Below are 14,337 nucleotides of genomic sequence, written 5' to 3' on the forward strand. Positions count from 1 at the left end.
TGTTGCAGAGTTAAGATTTGCAGTGAGCAAAGCTGTGGCGGTTAAGCGGTGTTTCTTTCCCCATCTCTCCCGGTACCACCTCTTGGTGCTTCAGGTGCCCTTCCTCACCCTGTCTGGGATGTGCTGCTTCTGTCTTTGAAGGTTCCTTCTTGTATCTTCTGTATCTTCTATCCCCTGACGGGTTGTCTGTTTCCCCCAAAGCACCTGGGAGACAGAGATCGTTTGTAATGATGGCAAGTCTTTTCCTTAGTTAAATCAGGCTTCCTGGGACATGATGCATGAGAAGCCATCAGCAGAACGCATGCAGCACGTCCATGCTGCTCTGGCTTCTCAGGGGTGGGAATGGCTTTGCTATGGCATTTACTCAGGAGGACATGATGTGCTCTGCCACATGCAGCGGTGACAAACTGGTCCCTCTTTCCACGCCTGGGGACATAGTGTGTTGGCGAGGTGGAAGGGCGCTCAGCAAACAAATTTCACAGTATTGATGCAGTTTTGCAGAGTTGGATCTCCTTGTAACATTGGTTGTAAGAGGAAATCTATCATGCTGTGTCCCAAAGGTACCCTTTACAGCACCAGCTATTTTAACACTGGGAAATCACATAAGCATCTTGAGCGGTTTGCGGTATTTCTTTTTTAGCAGTCACTTCATTAAAGATCTTAGGATCTGGAAGTCCTTGTAGTATCAGTCATATGCTGTTCCCAAAGTTTGAATAAAAGCCATATTACCGACACTTGGCCAGAAGTGCTTTGCTGATGCTGTTCCAGCTCTAAGTAGTATATTTACTGCTCAAGCCAAGGACTGCAGTAATGGCAGTGGGACCTCTGAGCAGGTAACTTGTAGGAAAACTCTGGTAAAGGTCTTGTTAAACTTTCTACTGCTTGTATTTTTTTCAAGGGAGTGATAGATAGGAGCTGGTTTTGTGGAGGAACAGGAGGCGAGAGTAGCCAAAAATAGCAAAAATTAAGTGGGGGGAGGTGGGAAGCCAAAAGAGGGCTTTTGGGGCTCTACCACTCGTATATAAAATAGTTGACCTGAACGCCATAAGGGTAAGTGCAATTCAAAGGTTAAATGACCCTTCAAAAACCAAGGTCATGCAGCATTTAAATCACCTGCTGGAGAGCAGCCTCTTCTCGGTGCTCCTGTAAATCATCTACCATTAACAGGGGAAACGTAAGTCCATGAATACACATAAAAGCGCAATCGCTTTGAGAAGAGCTGGCGTGAGTTCCCGCTCACATGTGCAGCGGGTGACACTTCGGCCACCGACAAGCTCACGGGACACCCCCATCGGGCATCCTGGTCCTCACCATCAATGCTGCCAGCGGAGGGAAAGGTTCTCCAAGAAAACAATAGGCAAACATACACGGATATGCATTTGATATGGTTTACACCAATAGATCAAACAGGAGGGTGTAAAATGAAATAGTGGACAAGTTGAATGGTGGTTCTTGTGCTGGTTTTCTGGGAGGCGGCTTCTTCAAGCTGCTGCGCACATCTCTGCTGTAAATGTGACAGTAACTTTAAACTAAAAATAACCCAAGAAACTCAAAGATGAGAAGAAAAGAGAAAACAAGAAAAGCTGCTTCAGGGTACAGCCTGGTGAGCTAAGAGCATTTCCATTGTCACGAAGTAGCTTTTCCCATAGAAAGCAGATTAGACCAAGTTGGTCAGAAAATGGTGGGACTACATTGCTTTGAATCAAGAGCTTCTCCTTGGAGCTGGTCTTCTGCTCAGCAACAAGTGGCTGCAGAGGCACCATCGGGAATTATTTTCCCTGGCCAAGAGGATGGGCCACGAGAGTGCAATTGCATGTCCTCTCTCTCGCCAAACTAAGCTCTGCCACACCGAGGAGCTATTCTGCTCAGGTTTTGCTGGATTTCTCCAGTTCCAGCCACTCCAATGCCATCACCTACCTCCCTGCCAGACTTTAGGAAGGGCTTTCTGATTTTTTTCCAGAAGTTGAAGCAAAGCAGAATTACCAAACCCACCTCAACTCAGCGTGGCCAACCCAAACCTTGCTCTCGGTGCGCAAGCCTTCATGGGTTAACTGTCACGCATTAGTTCATAAAACGCACTTTTGTTAGTAAACATTTACGTTAGCAGCTGCACCGGCAAGGTTACTATCAAAATATCCTTCTGGGCTTTGTTGTTTTGTTTTGGTTTTGTTTTTTTTTTTTTAAATCCTCATCCTGTTCTAAATAGGGGAGTGATTCACTCTTCTCTTCTGTTTAATTTTGCTTCAGCCTACTGTTTTCTGTTTCAGACAGAAGGAAAACTCCTGGTTCGGTCATAACAGAAGGAAAATACGACTGTATAAGCTTGGCCCGGAAGACAGAGCTAGACCTGTTTGTATCTTATTTAGCATAAATAGGTTCTGTGTAAGGCTGGCATATAACACTTGAAAGAACAAAACCAATGAAGTCACCACAACGTGAACTACCGGGAAATTATCTCTCGCTAAACTGACTTGCCCTACAGGGGCAGGGAGCGTCCGATTTTGCTGGAGGGGACAGCGGTTATCTTATAGCAGGCACGAATGGATGGGTATAAGGAAAAATAATTGGATACAGCAGCGGTTACTGAACACGGTTTGAGGCCACGTGGCTCTACTTTCAAGAAAAAGGTTTCTTCCCAGCTAGAATTAAGTACAAATACTTCTTGATCTACACATAGTGAGAATCATCTTCCTATATCAAAATTAGGTAGGGAATGACCAATCAAAAGGTAAGTGTGGTGAAAAGGGAGAGGGCTAACGCACAGGATCAGCTCCCCAGCCACTGTAAGAAAGGTGTTTTTCTAACCATGACACCTGATTTAGTCTGTTTGCGGGTTTTGAACAACTTTGGGCAACAAGCTTTGGGGGTTTTTGAAAGGCAAACTGCACTATTTATATTTGTATTTGCAGTGGATGGCTTTGCCAGAGGAAAGACTGTTCCTGCAAGTGGGAGGGAAGCTATTCTGAGCAGCGCTAGGCACGCAAAGCTGCCATTTACATTTTTCACGTAGTTATTCACTCTTCTAAGCCCGCAGTTGTTCTGTGCTGATGTAGTTTTGCTATGGGGAGAAGTCAAAGTTGGGCTGGGAGCAGCTCTGAGCCTCTCAGCCCTGGCAAGCCGAAGGGCTGTGCTGGTGGGACCCGGGGTCGTCCCAGCTCTTTGGTGGAGACAGCCCTGGGACAAGAAGTGTACCCTGACGGGTCTGATCCTGTCCCAAACCCCTCTGATTTCAGAAATGATTTGCTGTTAATACATTGCTTGGGCATTGAGGAAACGCACGAGAAAACACAAGTTGTGTGTTGATATAAATTCTGTGAGGAGAAGGAAGGACATTTAGTTCTTGCCTATAACTGTAAACTGCTTTTAAAACTACGTGCGGTTATTAAATTGCATGTGCTACTAAGGGGAACAAACTATTTGCATGAAGAGGAGGCAGCCAAAAGGCAGGGATCTGAGTCTGTGTCATCCCCCAGGAGACTCTTGTGGGAAAAAAAGGGAATATTGGAAGAGAGAAAATGCGGTCAGAGGCAGGTAATGGGGTGGAGGGGGCTGTGTTAGATGACGGGGACAAGTCAGAAGCTGTTCTGGAGGAATAGAGAGATGGAAATCAGTTTTCTCTTGTCAATAAAGTATGTTACACGCTGTTTGATCTCCCCTCTCTGTTAGCCCATGTGTGACACCCCTCGTTTGCCTGGATTTGGTGCTCGATGTGGCTGGCGAAAGGATTGAATCTATTGACCAGGAAGCACAACGATGCCGTGGGCTTTTAGCCAGTTCTTGGAAGAATGGGTACGAAAGCAGCTCTGCTCCCATTTCGCTTTGAAGCGCTCAGAAAGATGAAAGCATCGCACCTCTTCAATTCAGCGGTACTGGCTGTCCCTCACCTGTGTCCCCATGTCACCGGCAGCCCTCTGCGAGGGGCTGGCTCCAGTGGCCCCCCTTTTCCCAGGGACACGCTTGTTCCCACGCCTTCCCCGTCCTCACCCGGCCCCTCGCACCTACCTCTGTCACCCCACGGCCTCAGGAATGGCTTCCTGGGCTCCCACCTGGCCTCTGACCTGACGGAGTCCCTCTCCCCATCTGTTTTTTCACAAGGAAGCCCCAGCAAGGGAGAGAGCCCAGCCCGGAGCTGCCCCAGGAGCGCTCCTTGCGCCAGCCCCATGCCACGCTCCTGGGGGGCCGAGGCCCAAAGCCCGGGGCCTTGGTATGGGCGTCGCGCCTTACCGGGCCCCTCCAGCTGGCTCCTGTGTAGGTTCTTCCCCCCCCTTTTCTCCAGCCGTGCTCTCTGTTAGCGTCAAGGGTGCTGCAGGATTTCCAGGCCATCCCCAGGGAACGTCCCGGCTGATGCCTGCAGCTTGTACCTTGTGTTGGTGTCCTGGAGCTGATTTTGGGGCGATGGATCTCCCTGGGCCCCAGCCCCGGGGGTGCAAAGTGCTGGGAAAGGTGCTCAGAAGGGTTCAGGGGAGAGAGACCCTCCACGCGGGGAGGGTTTGGGCTGTGGATCCCGTGCCTGGAGCGCCCGGGGAGCCGGGAGCGCGGGTTCGGTCCCGCTGTCCCCCGCTTCCCTCGCCCGGCCCCAGCCCGGGACGGAGTCGCCCCCGGGTCCCCCCCGCCGGCTGCGGCCGGAGGAGCCCCGGGGAGGCGGGACAGCCGGGCCCGGCGCGGCTGCAGCCGGTGCCCGGCACAGCGGCACCCTCGCCCCGGCCCCGGCCCCGGCCCCGGCCCGGAGCACGCCCGGGGGGCGCCGGTGTCCGCTCGGCCCCGGGCGGAGAGGCGCGGCGGTGCGGCCCCGGGAGCAGCCGTGGCGGGGAAGCAGCCCCAGCGCGGGAGCCGGGCCCCGAGGGCAGAGGCCCGGGGCCTCCTCCCGGGCCCCCGCTGGCCAGAGGCCCGGCAGCCGGGACCCCGCTCCCCGCCGGCCCCGGCCCCGCTCCCGCCGCCGCTGCGCTTCCCCGCGCCGGCCCCAAGGCGCCGGCGCCCCCTGGCGGCCGCGCGGCGGGGCGTGAAGCCCCGGCGCCGCCGCGCCCCCTGCCCCGCACGCTGGCGCCCCCTGGCGGCCGCAGGGCGGTACCGCAGACCCCCCCCCACCCCCCCCCGGGTACCGGCACCGGCGGCACCGGCGCGACCGCCACACCCCTCCTGCCCCACCGCTCCTCCGGGGGGGGGGGCCCTACCCACCCCAACCCCGCCCCACGCTTCGGCCCTTTAAACCCGCTTCCCGCCCTCCGCGCCCCTTGGCCCGCCCGGCGATCGTTAACCGCTGCCGCCGGGGAGCGGCGGGAGGTGCTGAGGCTCCCGGCGGCAGCAGCGCCCGCAGGACCCCGGCAGGTACGGCCGGCGGCGGGGAGCGGCTCCGACCCCCCCTTCCCGGCGCCCATTAGCGGGGCCGGAGCAGGGGGGGGGGGGAGCGCGGCCGGGGCGGGGGGAGGCGGTGCCGGTGCCGGTGCCGGGCTCCGCTCCCGGCCCCTCCCGCCCTGGGCCGGCGGCAACCGCCTCCGCCGGGGCAGCCCCCCCGCCGCCACACCGGCTGCGGGGCCGGCTCCGCTGACGGGGCGCTGCCCCCGGGCCCGCCTCAGGCTCCAGCCGCTCCCGAGGTGGCGGCGGCGGCGGCCGCTGTCGTCGTGCGGAGAGGAGAAGCAGCGCGGCGGCCCCCCCCCCACCCGCCCCGTCCGCCATGGGGAGGGGAGAGGTGGTGAGGGAGGAGCTGGGCAGCCTCCGCGGCATCCCCCTCTACAAGTCCTTCGTCGAGGGCTGGCCGCGGGTGGAGGCGTTCCGAGCCCGGGCGGATGACCTGCTGGTGGCCACCTACCCCAAATCGGGTGAGTGACCCCGGGGAGGGGCGCGGGGGGCCCCGGGGGGACACCAGCCCTTGTGACACCGGCCCTGCGCCGCAGGCACCACCTGGCTGAGCGAGATCCTGGACATGATCTACCAGGACGGCGACGTGGAGAAGTGCCGACGGGATGCCATCTTCAACCGGGTGCCCTTCCTGGAAATGAAGGCCGCCGGGATGCCGAGCGGTGAGTCCCCCGGGCCGGCTGCCCCCCCGGGTGGGGGTGAGGGTGCTGGGGCTCGCACCGCTAAGCCCCCCCTGTGCCGCAGGCGTCGAGCTGCTGGAGAAAAGCCCATCCCCACGGCTGGTGAAGACCCACCTCCCGGTCCAGCTCCTCCCGACCTCCTTCCAGGACAAGGACTGCAAGGTAACACCGCAGGTGCCCCCCACCGCCCTCCCCGTCCGGGTGGCAGGGAGGGGGCACCACTCCGCACCCCCCAACCACATCCTCGGCTCTTCCCAGGTCATCTACATGGCCCGCAACCCCAAGGATGTCGTCGTCTCCTACTACTACTTCTACCAGATGGCCAAGATGCACCCCAACCCAGGCACGCTGGGCGAGTTCCTGGAGACCTTCATGGCTGGCAAAGGTGGGGGCTGAGCCCCGGGGTGCCCACCCCGAAACGCCGGTGGGGAGGGCATCCGCCACCACCCCGCTTTTCGGCTAACCCCTTGACCGCATCCCGCAGTGGCCTACGGGTCCTGGTATGACCACGTGCGGGGCTGGTGGGAGAAGAAGCAGGAGAAGCGGCTCCTCTACCTCTTCTATGAGGACATGAAGAAGGTGAGGGTGGGATGGGGGGGAGGGCACCCCAGTTGCCCCTCCCCCCCACCTTTTTGGCAGCCTCCCCATGTCAGCTGCCCCCCAGGACCCACGGCAAGAGGTGCAGAAGATCCTGCGGTTCCTGGGCAAGGACGTGGCAGAGGGGACGGTGGCGAGGATCCTCCACCACACCTCCTTCCAGGAGATGAGGAAGAACCCCGCCGCCAACTACGAGACCATGCCCAGCGCCCTGATGGACCACAGCCTCTCCCCCTTCCTCCGGAAAGGTGGGGTTCGGCCAGCAGTGGAGGGCTCGGGAGGGGTGTCCCCAGGCTGTATTGCGGTCCCCATCTGTGGCTGCAAATATTTCGGGGGTGTCGGGATTTTCCCCGCTCGCTTTCTCGCCCCCAGGGATCTCCGGGGACTGGAAGAACCACTTCACCGTGGCCCAGAACGAGCGCTTCGACCAGCACTACCGGGAGCACATGGCAGGCTCCAACCTCCACTTCCAGATGGAGGTGTGAGGGGCTCATCCCCCTTCCCAGGGGGTCTCTGCTCCTCCACACTCCCCCAGCAGGGAGGGGGTCCTGACGGAGAATCCTCCTGCCGATTCGCTTTTCCCCTTGCAATAAATTGGGATAACTGGAGGGCGAGCCATTGCCTGTGGAGAAAGGTGGGGGGCTGAATCCCCCGAATCCCAGGCAGTGGACAGGGGCACCCCCATGCTCAGCGGGCAGGAGGGTGGGAACGCGCGTGGTGGATTTTTAGCCGGCGGTGATCGGGCATCACAGGGGGCGGACATCCTCCCAAAAACCGCCGCTGGCCCCCAACACCTTGGGCCGCCCCAGCCCCATCCTACCAAGGCGTCGGGAAGGAGCAAAGATCGGCGAAGAGTGGAAAAACCCCAGAGTGCCGGCGAACCCGTTGCCCCCGCAGCTTTTGCGTGCGCAGGAGCTTTCATGCCTCCAGGTTGTGGCAAGTCTCTGGACGGAGCGGGCGGTGGCGGGGCTGGCCCCAGGCTCCCTGGCCCAGCCGGAGCTCGTCAGCCTGTGGTTTGCGGAGCAAAGGCGAAGGGAAACACCTGCCTGCCGGCGTATTGCCGCGCTTGGCAACATCGCTGCCCTTGCCGGACGGGGAACCCACCCTGCAACCTCCAACCTGGCTGCGCCGAGCCCTTGCTCAGGGATGGCTGGAGCAAACCAGTCCCCGTCCCACGGGGGGCAAGGGTTTGCTTTGGAGCCCCAAATTCCCCAGCTGCACCCCGTTTCCAGCCTGTTCTTGAGTTTCCAAGATTCCGGCTTTTTGACAAGGTAGTCCCGCGGGGCTGTTTCATCCCCAAATTGCTGCAGCCCGGATCCGACGCCTTAAGAGCAGCAGCGCTATGAGGGGAGCTCTCCCACAGGAATAAATCCTTTCCACGCATTTATTTACACGCCGATGGAGAGCTCTGCATTCCCCCAGCTCCCGGCCTTGCCTGCGGGGTTTGCACACGCAGCCAGTTTTGCTGGCGTACGGACAGACGGACGGACGGGCAGGGAGGGCACGTCCCTGCCTGCAAAACAACCAAACGCCTGACAAGGCATGTCCCGCCTCACCAGGAACTCGGCCCTGGGGACAAATCGGGGACTTTTTTCCCAAGGTGGCAAACAGGTGAGCTGCTCCCCCTGCCCGGCTGCCGTCTCTCCTGCCCTCCCTGCTCCCCCCCGGCTCGCGTTCGCCCGTGGGAAGCAGGTAAGGAGGAGCATTTCACCACCGCCGGCACCTTTAAACCCTTTTCCCAGAAGCACAATATCAGCTGCGCTCGTGCTTTGCAGCCCTGCAAACTTTGGACCCGTATTTGAGTGCCTTTGGAGTGCGTGACCAAAGCCTGACCCCCACATCCCACTAGCGAGCCCTAAACTGGTGCAAGGAGCTGGGGACATCCATGGGGGTGACCCCCAGATGGGGACAGGGTGATGTTCAACCCCCCCGGGATGCGGGTTGGGATTTCCTTCCTGCGTTTGCCTCTGCGAGTGGAGGGGAAGCTGCGATTTCCCCTCGCCGGCATCTGTGTGTTTAGCAGAGGAGTGCTGAGCACGGCACAGCTCATCACAGGCGTCTGGGGACCATCCCCGGAGGGGCTGCGTCCCCATGCCCACTCGCCCCCTTCTCTGCACTCCTCCCTCCGCAGCACCGGGACCACGTTCCTCCGTGTCCCCTCCCGAATAATGTCCCCTGGCCCCCCGCAGCCCCGGGTGCCCCCCAGCACCTCCATCTTCCACGCAGGGAAGGGAAAATAGCAAATCTTGGCCCCCCACGCTGTGGGCAAAGCTTTGCCCCCTCCCTGCCAGAGCACCTGACGAAGAGGCAGGTAATGGGGAGACCCCGGCTGTGGTCTGGGGGCTCGGCCTGTTTTGGGGTGCCCCAGCCTTGCAAGCGGAGGGTCTGCGTGGGGGAGCACGGGGGGCTCGGAGGGGCTCGGTGTCCCTGCAAGCCTGTGGGAGATGGAGGCAAGTCACAAAGCTGCTCTCCAAAAATCACAGCGTGGGGGACTCGCAGCCGGCATCTCCCGTGTTTCCGTCCTGGCAGGCGGGTGGAAAGGTTTCCCGGAGAGAGTCCTGCGAGCCCCGCTCCCCCTTCCCCTTTCCTTCAAACCCACAAGGAGGGCTTCCCCCTCCAACAGAGAGCTGGGGGAAAAAAAGCCGGGGAGGGGGACAGAAGGCAGCCTGAAACCCCAGCCAGCAAAGCTCCTGTGAGCTTTTACAGCCCAGGAACAGCGCTGCCGGCATGGAATGGGCAGCTGCCCACTGCCTGCGCTGACCTGAGCCCCCCAGGGCCGGCTGTGCCCCTCCACGCTCCCCGCACCACCGGCCGACCCCCAAAATCCCCACGGGAGGCAGGTGCCATCTCCTGGGATGCCAGCAAGCAGGGGATGGCTGGGCTCAACAGGGGTTTTGGGGACCCCGGGGGATGAGGTGGCCCAGCCATCGCTGCCAGCCAGCCCCGCCACGCGTCCCCGTCCCCGGCAGGATGGCCAATTCGGACACCTACCTGCGGCAGCCCTGGCACACAGTGCACGGCGTCCCCATGGTCAGTGCCTTCGCCCACGACTGGGAGCGGGTTGATACCTTCCAGAGCCGCCCCGAGGACATTGTGGTGGTCACCTTCCCCAAATCCGGTGAGCGTCCCCGGGCGCCGGAGAGGGGCCGCGCTTGGGAAGGGAGGCATCAGCCTGCGGCGCTCCGGGCTGGGACTTGGGGGGGATGCTGAAAGGCAACGCTGGCGGACGGTGTCCGAGATGGGGCTCCAGTGGGAACGGTGCCAGCCGGACACCCGACCTCTCCTCGCCGGGCACCACCTGGGTCAGCGAGATCGTGGACATGATCCTGAAAGGCGGCGACCCCCAAAAATGCAAGCGGGATGCCATCATCAACCGGGTGCCCATGCTGGAATTTGCTGTCCCCGGGAAGATGCCGGCAGGTAGCGGGGTGGCACAGGGCAGTGGGTGCCGGATGGGGGGCAGGCTTGGTTTTGGGGGGGGGGGGGATACCCCACCGGCAGTGGGAGCGCTCCTGGGGGAAAACTCCTTTGCAGGCACGGAGCAGCTGGAGGCCATGGCGTCCCCTCGCATCATCAAGACCCACATCCCAGCTCACATCATGCCCAAATCCTTCTGGGAAAACCGCTGCAAGGTAACAGGCTGGAGGGGACACACCTGGAGGGACCCAGCAGAGATAAGGGAGGGACCTGCCCTGCCGGGACCTGCAAGTCCCCACACGTCACCAAATTCTCCGCAGATGATCTACGTGGGGCGCAACGCCAAGGACGTGGCCATCTCCTTCTACCACTTTGACCTGATGAACAAACTGCATCCACACCCGGGGACGTGGGCCCAGTACCTGGAGGAGTTCATGGCTGGCAGAGGTGGGACAGGGCACCCCTGGGTGCGTGTGGGGACCCTGTGGGGTGCTGTCACCCACTGACACCCCCTGGCCGCTCTCCCCACGCAGTGGCATATGGCTCCTGGTACGACCACGTCAAGGGCTACTGGGAGCGGAGGAAGGATCACCCCATCCTCTACCTCTTCTACGAGGACTTGAAGGAGGTGAGGGACCGGGGTGGGTGGTGGTGTGGGGTCTGGGGGGGTGGCGGGAGGGGTGAGCATGGGCCCGTGTCCCGCAGGACCTCCGTCGGGAGATTGTCAAGGTGGCCCAGTTCCTGGGGCGGGAGCTGCCGGCGGCGGCGCTGGACGCCATCGCCCGGCACACCTCCTTCGAGGCCATGCGGGACAACCCCACCACCAACTACACCATGGTGCCCTCCCACCTCATGGACCAGGGCGTCTCCCCCTTCATGCGCAAAGGTGAGCAGCCCTGGGGGGCTCCCAGTGCGTCGTGCCCCCCCCCAGCCTCCTCTGAGCCCCCTCTCGCCCGGCCCCAGGCACCACCGGAGACTGGAAGAACCACTTCACCGTGGCCCAGAGCGAGCGCTTCGACCAGGACTACGCGCAGAAGATGTCGGGCACCGACCTGCGCTTCCGCACCCAGATCTGAGGAGGCACTGCCAGATGCCGCCCCCCAAATCCGATCCGTGCTGACGGCACTGCCGCTGTGCCGGGGGCTCTTTCCCCTCTCCTGGGGCTGCTGGAGAGAAATAAAACGTCCTCCCTGACTTCCCCAGGGATGCTCACTGCCCTGTGCCTGGGCTGACCCCAACCCAGCCGTCCCCCTGGGGCTGCTGGCCCCTCCTCGGGTTGGGGACAAGCCGGTGCCACCCCACATCCCCTCGGCCACCGTGGCGGGGGGATTGCCGCCGGCAGCTCACGGGATTGCGGAGGATTTGGGCAAAACTGCGTGCGGGGAAGGTGCTGGCTGGGCAGGGGCAGCGGGAGGTGGCCTCCCCGTCCCCACGTAGGGGAACACGAGCTGGGACCTGTGGGTGGGCAGTGGGGCCGGTGGGGCTGGAGATGCCCAGCACAGCCCTAGCTGGAGGTCAGTGGCCGCCAGCTTCTCCCTGTGCTCGCTCCTCCCTCCCGGCAGCCGCAGCGCTGGCAAACATCGCTGCTCTCGCCTGCTCTGCCCCTTCCCTTCTCTGCTCCATAAAATCCGCCGTGGGGCCCCGCTTCTCCCGGTCTTCTGCCGTCACCCTCCCGGTGTCACCCTCCTGGCGTCACCCTGTCACCCTCCCGGTGCAGAGCAGCACGGCGTTAGGTGAGCTGGGTGCCCCTTAGGTGAGCTGGGTGCCCCGGGGTGCCCCATGGGTGCCCTACCCACTCTCAGTCGCTCGGGGCCTCACGCTGCGGGGTCGAGGGTGGGTGGTGGGTTTAGGGTACTGTGATACTTTGGGGTGCAGCCAGCACCCCTAAACCTCCCCCTGGGCTGGGGGCTGCTGCGATAACCCGAGGGACCTGGTTCCCTGCTCCCCTGGGGTGCGGAGGTGGGGGAGAGGTGCCTGGCGTGGGTGACACTGGCACCCCACGGGCACTCCCAGCCCTCGCCGGGGCACGGGGTGGGGTCCCCTCCCTGCAGACGGGACCCCCATCCCCAACGGCAGGCGCAGTGGCAGGACTGTGGTGACCTCCGGTCCCTGCGCCGGCAGCGTCACTGCCGCTCCCCGGGCACGCATGGCATCAGATGCCCGTGCTGCCCTGGCTGGTGGCCACCCTGGGAGGGCGAGGGGGTCCCCGTCACCGGCCAGCCCCGCCACGCATCCCCGTCCCCGGCAGGATGGCCGATTCGGACACCTACCTGCGACAGCCCTGGCGCACGGTGCACGGCGTCCCCATGGTCAATGCCTTCGCCCACGACTGGGAGCGGGTCGACAGCTTCCAGAGCCGCCCCGAGGACATCGTGGTGGTCACCTTCCCCAAATCCGGTGAGCGTCCCCGAGCCCACAAGACGTGGTGGTGCAGGGTGGGCGAGTGTGTAGTACGGCTGGGACCCGCTGCCTGGGGGGGGACGCAGCACATTTGGGGATGTCGGGATGAAGCCATGCGTGATTTCCCTTTGCCCCCACGGTGCCCGGTCAAGGTCCAGGAGGGTGTTGGTGCTGAGCCCCCCAGCGCAGCCCTGGCCACCCCCCGGGTGGGTTGCTTTCCCCAGGCACCACCTGGGTCAGCGAGATCGTGGACATGATCCTGCAAGGCGGCGACCCTGAGAAGTGCAAGCGGGACATCATCACCAAAAGGGTGCCCATGCTGGAGTTCTCTGCCCCCGGGGAGATGCCAGCAGGTAACGGGGTGTAGGGGCTTGGCCGCGGGCATCCCACGAGGGTTGAGCCTGGGGGGACTCTGCCGAGGGCCCACTGGGGACGTGCTTTGGGGTCCCCCAGGGACGGACCTGCTGGTCACCATGCCCTCGCCCCGCGTGGTGAAGACCCACCTGCCCGCACATATCCTGCCCAAATCCTTCTGGGAAAACCGCTGCAAGGTAACCCCAACTCTTGTCTCTGACCCGGGGGGCATTGTGGCCCCCCTGTTCCCCTGAGGCAGGACCCCCGCTGCTCCCGCCAGCACCCTAAGTGGTGTCGGGAGCCCCAGGGGCTGGAGCATCCCCCCTGTTGGGGGTCCTGGGGCTGCGCCTCATACCCCATGGCCCCTTTGCAGATGATCTACGTGGGGCGCAACGCCAAGGACGTGGCCGTCTCCTTCTACCACTTTGACCTGATGAACAAGTTCCAGCAGCACCCGGGGACGTGGGCCCAGTACCTGGAGGAGTTCATGGCTGGCAGAGGTGGGACAGGGCACCCCTGGGTGCGTGTGGGGACCCTGTGGGGTGCTGTCACCCACTGACACCCCCTGGCCGCTCTCCCCACGCAGTGGCATATGGCTCCTGGTACGACCACGTCAAGGGCTACTGGGAGCGGAGGAAGGATCACCCCATCCTCTACCTCTTCTACGAGGACTTGAAGGAGGTGAGGGACCGGGGTGGGTGGTGGTGTGGGGTCTGGGGGGGTGGCGGGAGGGGTGAGCATGGGCCCGTGTCCCGCAGGACCTCCGTCGGGAGATTGTCAAGGTGGCCCAGTTCCTGGGGCGGGAGCTGCCGGCGGCGGCGCTGGACGCCATCGCCCGGCACACCTCCTTCGAGGCCATGCGGGACAACCCCACCACCAACTACACCATGGTGCCCTCCCACCTCATGGACCAGGGCGTCTCCCCCTTCATGCGCAAAGGTGAGCGGCCCTGGGGGGCTCCCAGTGCGTCGTGCCCCCCCCCAGCCTCCTCTGAGCCCCCTCTCGCCCGGCCCCAGGCACCACCGGAGACTGGAAGAACCACTTCACCGTGGCCCAGAGCGAGCACTTCGACCAGGACTACGCGCAGAAGATGTCGGGCACCGACCTGCGCTTCCGCACCCAGATCTGAGTCTGCGCCATCGCATGTCCCCCTAACCCCCCCCCAGCAATCCCGCTCCCTGGCAGCAGCTCCAGCACCGCCCCAGCCTGCCTGTGTCTCACCGGCCTCCTGGTGCCAGAGGAACTTTTGCAAAAATAAAGAGATTTATTTCTGCGTCTTCCTCCCAGATTTGCACCCATGTGAAAGCTGCTGCGTTGCTCCAAAGCGCTGCCGGAGCCTCATCCCACCTCGCATTGCCCCAGCCCCGCGTTGCCCGCCCGGGACAGGCATAAGATACGCCTATGTGGCTTTTTTTGGCGGAATAAAAAAAAGGCAGTACGCGGTACAGAGGCATTTCCAGCACGCAACGAATAAAAGTTCTTAGTAGCTTCCACGCGTGCATCTCCACCACGGCCAGGGCTCGCGTAGGGTCCT

General features: G+C 62.1%; 3 protein-coding genes across 4 annotated transcripts; all 3 read left to right on the forward strand.

Moving 5' to 3' along the window:
• The first annotated feature begins 544 nt into the window (after positions 1-544).
• Positions 545-7,117, forward strand: LOC132317108 (sulfotransferase 1 family member D1-like). Of its 2 annotated transcripts, XM_059818084.1 has the most exons (8): positions 545-560; positions 5,685-5,816; positions 5,892-6,017; positions 6,100-6,197; positions 6,294-6,420; positions 6,520-6,614; positions 6,700-6,880; positions 7,005-7,117. In XM_059818084.1, the coding sequence occupies exons 1-8, from the start codon at positions 545-547 to the stop codon at positions 7,115-7,117; spliced, it is 888 nt and encodes a 295-aa protein (XP_059674067.1). The 2 variants fall into 2 exon arrangements, with proteins under 2 accessions (XP_059674067.1, XP_059674066.1); XM_059818083.1 differs by lacking the exon at positions 545-560 and having other exon boundaries at positions 5,672-5,816.
• A 1,788-nt stretch (positions 7,118-8,905) lies between these two features.
• LOC132317109 (sulfotransferase 1B1-like) lies at positions 8,906-11,125 on the forward strand. Its single transcript, XM_059818086.1, has 8 exons — positions 8,906-8,945; positions 9,595-9,747; positions 9,921-10,052; positions 10,167-10,264; positions 10,370-10,496; positions 10,583-10,677; positions 10,755-10,935; positions 11,013-11,125. The coding sequence occupies exons 2-8, from the start codon at positions 9,603-9,605 to the stop codon at positions 11,123-11,125; spliced, it is 891 nt and encodes a 296-aa protein (XP_059674069.1). The 5' UTR covers positions 8,906-8,945; positions 9,595-9,602.
• A 1,173-nt stretch (positions 11,126-12,298) lies between these two features.
• LOC132317029 (sulfotransferase 1B1-like) lies at positions 12,299-13,932 on the forward strand. The gene is made up of 7 exons (XM_059817655.1): positions 12,299-12,446; positions 12,674-12,802; positions 12,903-13,000; positions 13,177-13,303; positions 13,390-13,484; positions 13,562-13,742; positions 13,820-13,932. The coding sequence occupies exons 1-7, from the start codon at positions 12,299-12,301 to the stop codon at positions 13,930-13,932; spliced, it is 891 nt and encodes a 296-aa protein (XP_059673638.1).
• Positions 13,933-14,337: the final 405 nt, after the last annotated feature.

Source organism: Gavia stellata, chromosome 5 (assembly GCF_030936135.1).
Source record: "Gavia stellata isolate bGavSte3 chromosome 5, bGavSte3.hap2, whole genome shotgun sequence".
Classification (NCBI taxonomy): domain Eukaryota; kingdom Metazoa; phylum Chordata; class Aves; order Gaviiformes; family Gaviidae; genus Gavia; species Gavia stellata.

What these genes read in the sequence shown, in the direction of transcription:
- LOC132317109 (XM_059818086.1), top strand. Translation starts at nt 9,603, where the DNA reads ATGGCCAATTCGGACACCTACCTGCGGCAGCCCTGGCACACAGTGCAC. An exon ending in TCTGGGAAAACCGCTGCAAG is followed by an intron (nt 10,265 to 10,369) that starts GTAACAGGCTGG and finishes AATTCTCCGCAG; the next exon opens with ATGATCTACGTGGGGCGCAA. An exon ending in CTCCCCCTTCATGCGCAAAG is followed by an intron (nt 10,936 to 11,012) that starts GTGAGCAGCCCT and finishes GCCCGGCCCCAG; the next exon opens with GCACCACCGGAGACTGGAAG.
- LOC132317029 (XM_059817655.1), top strand. Translation starts at nt 12,299, where the DNA reads ATGGCCGATTCGGACACCTACCTGCGACAGCCCTGGCGCACGGTGCAC. An exon ending in CCCCGGGGAGATGCCAGCAG is followed by an intron (nt 12,803 to 12,902) that starts GTAACGGGGTGT and finishes GGGGTCCCCCAG; the next exon opens with GGACGGACCTGCTGGTCACC. An exon ending in CTCCCCCTTCATGCGCAAAG is followed by an intron (nt 13,743 to 13,819) that starts GTGAGCGGCCCT and finishes GCCCGGCCCCAG; the next exon opens with GCACCACCGGAGACTGGAAG.
- LOC132317108 (XM_059818084.1), top strand. An exon ending in GACCTTCATGGCTGGCAAAG is followed by an intron (nt 6,421 to 6,519) that starts GTGGGGGCTGAG and finishes CGCATCCCGCAG; the next exon opens with TGGCCTACGGGTCCTGGTAT. An exon ending in TCTATGAGGACATGAAGAAG is followed by an intron (nt 6,615 to 6,699) that starts GTGAGGGTGGGA and finishes GCTGCCCCCCAG; the next exon opens with GACCCACGGCAAGAGGTGCA.